Genomic DNA, 8,193 nt, shown 5'->3' on the forward strand with positions numbered 1-8,193 from the left:
GATCAGAACCGGATCAGAACCAGATCAGAACCGGATCAGAACCGGATCCAGCAGCCAGGCCTCCTGCTCCTTACGTGGGTTTCTTGGGGGGCGGAGTGTAGGAGTCCTGGTCGTTTTCCTCGTCCTCGTCTTCGTTCTGGTCGCTGTCGCGCTCCTTGGCGTCGGAGAACCCGAAGTCGTCTCGGACCGTCCTCAGCGGGGATGCCGCCGCGTCATCGTCTCCGTTCTCCTCTTCATCCGCCTCCGCCTCCTCCTCCTCAGAGAAGTCGAAGGTGTATTTAGGTTTGGACGCTGGAAGATGGAGGAGGAGTGGGTCAGAACTGGCGGGCGGCCATGTTGGACCTGCTGCTCTACTGGTGCAGAACCGCCTCAGAACACGGCGCTGAGCCTTTACCTGACGCCCTCTGAGACTTGGTCTCTCTGGGAATGACGGGCTCGTTTTCCTCCAGTTCGCTGTCTGACTTGGACTCGTCGTCAGACCAGGGGTTCCTCTTCTTCACCTTCTTGGCTGCAGCTGCTTTGGGCGCCGGAGTCTTCCTGACCCTAGGAGCTCCTGCAGCAGAGGAAGAAGAGGATCAGCTGGACGGAGGAAGCGGCGTTCAAACACCGGAGGTCCCGGTACTCACCCGGTTCTTTCTTCTCCTTCTTGACCCGCGGAGCTTTGGGTTTGGTCACAGAGTTTTCTGCAGGTCCTCCTTCGCCGTCGTCGTCAAACTCCAGCTTTACGGCGAGATCCGAGTCGCCCTGAGAGCGGAAGCAACGTCCTGAGGTCAGACGTTCCCGGAGCGGGCCTCCTCTAAGCGCCTCACTTACCTTCTTCTTCTTGGTCAGCTTCTTGGCGGCGTCGGACTTGATGGGCTGAGTGGGCGGTTCCACCCTGCGGCCGAAGGGTGAAGGCATCGTCTCCTCCAGGTTCATCTTCTTCACCTTCGGTTTGCCCACCTTCCCCTTCACCAGTTTGATGGCCCGGCCTGCGCTCTGCTCCTCCTTCTCCTGCGCCTCCACGTTCTGCTCCACAGAAAACACACAGATGCTCAGGAAGCAGCCATGATGAGGGAGAACCCGGCAGAACCAAGCTCCGCCCCCCTTCCAGCTGACGCTCCATTACACGACCACAACAAACAGGTTCCTTCCTCTGGTTCACCATCATCATCATCATCATCACCATCATCACCATCACCACCATCATCATCATCATCACCACCATCATTATCATCATCATCAGCTGGGTTCTGTAGAACTCACGTCCAGCTCCTCGATGAAGACCGCCAGGTCCTCCTTCCACAGATCCTCGGGGGATTTCCTCTGCAGGTCGTTCAGTTCTGCTCTCTGCACAGACAGACCCACTGGGTTATGATCAGGCACCAGAACCGACACCAGCAGCCCGTCCCGGCCGGACCGGTACCTTCTGGTCCCTCTGCTTCAGCAGCTCGTCCACCTTCTCCTTGGTCAGGCACCACAGAGGCATGTTGAGGATGTAGTTGAAGTTTGGACCCGACGTGGATCCCGAGTCCACGGAACCGTCGCTCTCGTTACCATCGGGGGCGTCTTCTTCCTGAGCCTGTCGGAAAGTCCCACATTCATCAGAAGCTGCTTCCCCAGCCGCCCCGGCGCCGGTTCTGCAGCCAGCGCTGCTGTACCTTTTCCTGGGCTTTGGACCACGCAGCCACAGGATCCGATTCGTAGCCCTTCTGCACCAGCATGCGGATCAGCTCCCGTTTGGACTTGTTTTCTGCAGAGAAAGACTCGGTTAGAGGAGAACGGGACCGGCTCAAAGCGGCGTTTGGGTCGGCGCTCACCGATGGAGATCTTCCCTTCGATCTTCTCCAAAACGAAGCGGGCCTGGTTGGACAGCTTGGCAGCCTCGGCACCCAGGCTCCCCTGGAGCCAGTCCTTCCTCAGCTTGTAGTAGTGCAGCCGCAGCTCGAAGAACTCCTTCAGGATGTCCTGGACCGAGTCGTACCGCTTCAGGCAGCCCATGTGGTCAAACAGAACCTGGAGGGAACAAGCGGAGCCGTTGGACACGGCCTACCATCTGGGCTTAACAAGGTGAGGCTGCGGTCCGTTACCATGGAGTTACAGGTGAGGCTGGACTGCAGCTTGAAGACTTTGTGGAGGCCCACGGCCTCGGCCTGCGCAAGCTTCTCCTCAGACATGCGCACCACAAACTTCACCGTGGAGTCCGTGTGGTACTCCTTGTACTCGGAGATCAGCGCTGGAGTCTTGTCGGTTCCCTGGACCATCGGTTCCAGAACAGACTCCTTATAGGCCTGCAGACCAGACAGAACTGTGAGGAACATGGCGGCCGTGTCCTGAGCTCCATGACAACAAACCCTGACATCATTTAGCTCCTCCCCCATACGAGGCCAGTACCTGAGTCCAGGTCCGGACGGGAAGCTCCGTGATCTCAATGGTGTTTTTGTCTATGACTGACACCTCTCCACTGACCAGGTACTGGTTGTGACCCAGTTCGTGGATCACACCTTTGAAGTTCTTGTAACTGGGGAGCTGGAAGAAAGATGCAGATAAAGAACCAGAACCAACCCAGCTGGATTCAAGAAGATACATCAGACAGGTCGCAGCGAGGCGGCGTCGCAGTGGCGGCGTCACAGAGAGGAGGCATCACGAAGGGCAAGCATTGCAGAGAGGGGAAGATAGACGACAGGAAGGAGTGCCGGCTTTGCAAAGAGGCCGCATCGCATAGAGAGGGCGTGGTAGCGCATTGAGATGGTGTTGCAGTGCTTTGCTTCAAACAGGTTCCTTGTTCACACCAGACATGTAAAACATGGTTCTTCTCCTAATTGAGGTGGAGTTTATAGTTTCAGGCTGAAAGTTAATCAGCATGAACTCCTGATCCAGCAGAAGGAAGGCTGAAGTCGGTCTGCGCCTTGGGGATCAAGGCAAAAACCAAAATAAAATCTAAATCCTGAAATTCTAATTCCTGTCGTTCAGGCAGAAGTTCTTTAAATATTAGATTTTAAATCACGAATCTAAACAAGGATTATATGACCTTCTGATTTTTAACAGGAAGCCGACGTTGTTCTCGGCTCCAGAAACCGTTACTGATGGCGTTCTTCGCAACTTCTGCTGTGAACTTCTGTTTTACGTAAAAGCACGCCGCTTACGTCACGCATGTGGCGGTTTAGGAGCAGTGACCCTTAGAGGGACGTACCATGGGGAGTGGGTCCTGGTGGTTCAGCATCCTGTTGATGTTGTTGACGATCTCTCTGGGGTCGTAGTTTGGGATCTTGCATGCCCAGCCTGTCCCGATGCCCTCGGCGCCGTTCACCAGAACCATGGGGATGATGGGAATGTACCACTCTGGCTCCACTTTCTGGTTGTCGTCGTACAGGAACTTGAGCAGGTTGAAGTCCATGGCGGGGAAGAGCAGCTTGGCCAGCGGGCTGGATGGAGGAGAGGATCAGAATTGGTTCTGTTCAGCCCCAAACCGCCGGTGGTTCCGACCCGCCGGTGTTACCTGAGCATAGTGAAGATGTAACGGGGACTGGCGGCGTCTTTGCCTCCGTTGATGCGGGTTCCGAACTGACCCAGCGGCTGCAGGATGTTCACATTGTTGCTGCCCACAAAGTTCTGGGCCAAGTTCACAATGGTCATCATCAGAGCTTGCTGCGAGAGACGGGAAGCGGAACCACGTTAGAACACAAACAGAACCGCTTCGGTCCTCAACCCTGAACTGGACAAGTTCTGTTCCTACGGTACCTCTCCGTGGTGGTAGGCGGACATCTCCGCCACAGAACCAGCCAGCTGGGCCACCTTCACTTCCCTCTTGTCGTTCCTCTTCAAGCAGGTGAACAGAACCTTCCTCTGACCCGGTTTCAAGCCTGAAAGACAGACAGATGCGGGTAAACCCCCCGGCCAGTGCGGACCACGCTTCCGGACGAAGAACGTCTACGAACCGTCCACCAGGGAAGGGATGGACCTCTCGTTGTCGGAGTTGGAGAACAGGATCAGCTCCTTGTTGATGAAGTCATTGTAGGACAGATGTTTGGCCTGAGTCCCGTAGAGGTATTGCTGCAGGGAAACCAGACGGCGGTTAGAACCCGGGCAGGAAAAGAACATTTTTAGCCAAACGGTTCAGATGCAGCAGAACCTCAGGCAGGCCGTGCATCCTCCTCTGACGCCTGTCCTCCATGAAGTTGGTCAGCCACTCCTTCCTGTCGTCCGTCTTCTTCTTGCTGAAGGCCTGGACAGAGAGAAGACGGCGGCTCAGAACCACACGGGCAGCGCCGGCCCTGACAGAATCTGCTCAGAACCCTACCAGAGTGATGGCGGCGTCGTCCTCGGCGCCGTTGTATCTGAATGTGATCCGATGCTTCTCCATGTCGGCGAAGTACTCCTTGGCCTCTTTGCTGGTACTGGTACCCAAACCTGGAGCAGGGGGCGGAGTTTGGATCAGGATCAGGTGGATGGGATGGCGTTCTGCCCGGTAAGGAGGGGAACCAACCTTTGTAGTACTTGATGTGCCAGGTCTTAAAGTTCTCCGTGTGCTTCTTCCACTCTTCAAACTCTGGGAGGCTGTAGAAGGCCAGCTCCTGCTTGTTCTTGGTCGCCTGTGGAGAGAGTTTGATTATTATGCCTGCCGATGACCGGAATGGACCGGACCGGACCGGACCGGACCAGTGTTACCTTGACGATAGGAGTGATGAACTGCTCCAGGAAGGTGTGCTTCAGCAAGGACGGCCAGTTATGGTGGAAGAAGTTGATGAGCAGCCCTTTGATGTGGGAGCCATCTTGGTCCTGAAAGAGATGAGAGGTTTTAGCTCCGGGATCCGGGTCGGTTCTGGCCAGCGGCGCCGGGAGTGGCTCACCTGATCCGTCATGATCATGATCCTGCCGTATCGCAGCGTCCTCAGAGACTCCGGGTCGTCGTAGCTCTTCTTGTACTGCAGTCCCACGATTTTGATGATGTTGTTTATCTCGGCATTCTCCATGATCTGTCAGGAGGAGAACACGTCAGATCCACACCGTGCGGTTCTGATCCACCCGGCTTCAGCGGCCATCTATCTATCTTCCCACTGGCATGGACTAAAACCTCAGAGAAGGTCTGCAATGGAACCTTGGAAGATCCGGAGGTTTTATCGAAATCCACAGCTGACAGAGTTCTGGTTCTGACCCAACGCGAGCGGTGTGTCAGCTCACCTGTTTGTGGGTGGCCTCCCGCACATTCAAGATCTTCCCTCTGAGCGGGAAGACACCGTAGCGGTCTCGCCCGATGACGCCCAGGCCGGACACGGCCAGAGACTTGGCCGAGTCTCCCTCGGTGAGGATCAGCGTGCAGTCAGACGAGTGTTTGCCTCCTGAAACAGACCCACAGAGACGCGTCATTAGGACCGGGAGGGGGTTCCATTTAACCGGAGTGGAACCTGCAACCGGGCCCACCTGCGTCGTTGGCGTCATCCAGCTTGGGGATGCCTTTGATCTTGCTATATTTGACGGAGGAACACTTCTTGTTCAGCTGCGTCTGGGCCTTGAACTTCACCCAGTTCAGGATGCTCTCCACGATCCCACAGTTGGTGGCCTGTGGGGGACAGAGGACTCGTTTCCGGGTCCAAACACCCGACCGAAGGCGTGTAGAAGGAAAACCTTACCGCTCGGATGAACTTCTCAGACAGGACACACTTGGAGCCGAAGTTCTTGGTCTGCAGCGTCATGTTCTCCTTGGTCTGAGAGTCGAATGTGGGGTTCTCAATCAGGGCGTTCACAAAGACCCAGATGTGGTTCTTCACCTGGGGCCCAGAAGAGAAACAAGGTTAAACCGTTGGAAAGGCGGGCCCCCGATTCAGGTGGGACGGCCGCTGACTCTACCTGGAAGGGTTTGACCGACACTCCAGCCTTGTTCTTCTTCTTCACCACCTCGATGAGCTTGGCCACGATCTGCTCCACCACGTAGTCGACGTGTCTGCCGCCCTGAGACGCAGAGCCCACGGTCAGTCCCTCCGTCTGGCCCCGCCCCCGCCCCCCCGGCCCGAGCGGCTGCGTACCTTGGTGGTGGCGATGCTGTTGACAAAGCTGATCTGCTGGAAGCCCTTCTCGCTCATGGTGAGGCAGACCTCCCAGCGCTCGTTCACCATCTCATTGATGACCTTCAGGGGGACGCCCGTCTCGTCCAGCTTGTCCTTCACGTACAGATCTACGTAGCTCCGGAAGCCGTTGACCTGTAAGAGAGGAGGTCAGGAAGTAATGGGATTACTTTAGCAGCCAAAGGCTTCACTTTCCTGGAGACCAGGCGTGCATTGAACTCCCTTAGCTAAAAATATTGCCTTGTTTTGGGATCTATGGCTTTTGTACGCCCTAATAATGCCCGGAATATTGTTGAATATCTAATGTTCCTTGGGGGGGTCTAGTCTGATTTTTCTCAGGGGGAAACAACATTTTGCCATCATCCTGAGCCGGGGTACAACACACAGCCCAACAGTATTTACCTGTGAAAGATTTTTATTCCACAGGCATTACTGGTTTTATTTAGTTTGTCCATTTAGACCAGATCCTGAAGGATGAATCCGTTCGACCGAATGGAAAGAGAACTTCTCTGTGTCTAAATGTCCCGAACGACATTAAGTCAGTCCTCAACTGCAGGAGCTTTAAGCTTTAACTATTTTCCACTGATTGTCTTTTTGCAGCAGGTTTTTTGTCCCACAGAGTCCAGTTATCAAATGTTCTCCAAGTATAAGGATTCAATATTACATGGGATTCTTTCAGTAAAGATGTTATTTAGGGCAATCAGTACTAAATCCGTAGCAAATGTTGAACAGATGCAAAGATTTTTCAGGGTTCTTCATCCAAAAGATGGATAAATGGATGTTTGTGGATAACTGTGAGCTAATTTTGGCCTTTGGACGTTTCCAGCTGCTAGAACTGGCCTTCAGAGCAACACAGCTGCTTGTTCAACACATCAGGTCACATTTACTGAATGATAGAGAGTCAGATAGATGGAAATGTGACAATCCGGTTAGTTTCAGTGTCAGAAATCAAAGCAGTCCTGGATGCACGTCCTCCTCTGCTGCTTTGCAGATGGTGTTCTAGTATTTCTAGACTGTTTTTCAGTTTGTCATTGATGTTCAACTTGCTGTTTATGTAAAAATAAAGTTTCACTTTCAGCAGAAAGTTTAAGTTACACTTTCTGATTGTTTGAATTAACCTTGGCTATTCAGAGAAGTAGTGCTAGCTAGCAGCCTGCTGTAGACTCACCGGTAACTTCTTGCCGTTCAGAGAGACCTTGACGCCCCTGCAGGAGCCCGCCACGTCGTACGCCCTGCGGGTCAGCAGCGCCACGATGTCTCTGTCCAGCTTGTCCATCTTGAACTTGGCCAGGTCCGGCTGGAAGGTCACGCAGGTGAAGTCGTCCCCGTCGAAGAACTTGATCTTGGGCTCAGAAGTCTTGGTCATGTTGTTCTGCCATGTCTGAGGGTCAAACACACAGCATGTTAGAGCCGTTCCCGCTGCAGCCGCTTCACACCCAGGTGCAGTCATTCCTCGTTCCCATGGTAACACCAGCTATGCTGCCGCGGCCCGTCGCTACCAGAACCTTACCTGGAAGAGCAGAACGCTGGGAGGGCCTGCTCAAAGAAGACTAAAATGAGATGATGGGAGGAATTAAAGGCGACCATGGAGACAGAACATCCCATAATGATAGCAGCAACGATAGCCGCCCCCGCTCTGAGCTCACCTGCTTGAAGCTGTGTCTGTACTCTTTGCAGGCCGTTTCCACGGTGAACTTGGTGCTAAAGATGTTGCAGAGCTTAGCGCCGTAGCCGTTCCTCCCACCTGGACACAGATCAGCATTACAGAACTTCCAGAACAATCCGTCAGAGGAAGCTAAAGCTAGGAGCCCCACCCCCCCACTGCTCTTACCCGTCACCTTCTTTTCATCATCATCGTAGTTGCTGGAGGTGAGCAGGTGGCCGAAGATGAGAGCAGGAACGTACATCTTCTCCTCCTTGTGCTCCACCACAGGGATCCCTTTGCCGTTGTTCCAGATGGTGATGGTGTTGGACTCCCTGGAAAAACACAGCGGTCCGTCAGCGAGCGGCGCCAGCAGCGTGGGACGGAAACGCTAACTGATCCCATCCTGTCTGCAGCGTGGGACGGAAACGCTAACTGATCCCATCCTGTCTGCGGCGTGGGACGGAAACGCTAACTGATCCCATCCTGTCTGCGGCGTGGGACGGAAAC

General features: G+C 54.4%; 1 protein-coding gene across 1 annotated transcript; it reads right to left on the minus strand.

Annotated features, from left to right (window-relative positions):
- Nucleotides 1-55: 55 nt before the first annotated feature.
- On the minus strand, nt 56-8,170 carry LOC107081187 (DNA topoisomerase 2-beta-like). Its single transcript, XM_015369387.1, has 27 exons — nt 7,873-8,170; nt 7,688-7,785; nt 7,210-7,422; nt 6,003-6,176; nt 5,827-5,928; nt 5,610-5,747; nt 5,401-5,539; nt 5,161-5,318; nt 4,830-4,955; nt 4,648-4,758; nt 4,466-4,571; nt 4,280-4,389; nt 4,112-4,204; nt 3,918-4,032; nt 3,721-3,842; nt 3,479-3,627; nt 3,173-3,404; nt 2,374-2,508; nt 2,070-2,270; nt 1,800-1,995; nt 1,641-1,732; nt 1,406-1,561; nt 1,246-1,329; nt 814-1,008; nt 627-744; nt 395-553; nt 56-291 (listed from the first exon to the last, which is right to left on the minus strand). The coding sequence occupies exons 1-27, from the start codon at nt 7,946-7,948 to the stop codon at nt 71-73; spliced, it is 3,819 nt and encodes a 1,272-aa protein (XP_015224873.1). The 5' UTR covers nt 7,949-8,170; the 3' UTR covers nt 56-70.
- Nucleotides 8,171-8,193: the final 23 nt, after the last annotated feature.

This window comes from Cyprinodon variegatus, unplaced genomic scaffold (genome assembly GCF_000732505.1).
Source record: "Cyprinodon variegatus isolate N-32 unplaced genomic scaffold, C_variegatus-1.0 Scaffold3310, whole genome shotgun sequence".
NCBI lineage: Eukaryota > Metazoa > Chordata > Actinopteri > Cyprinodontiformes > Cyprinodontidae > Cyprinodon > Cyprinodon variegatus.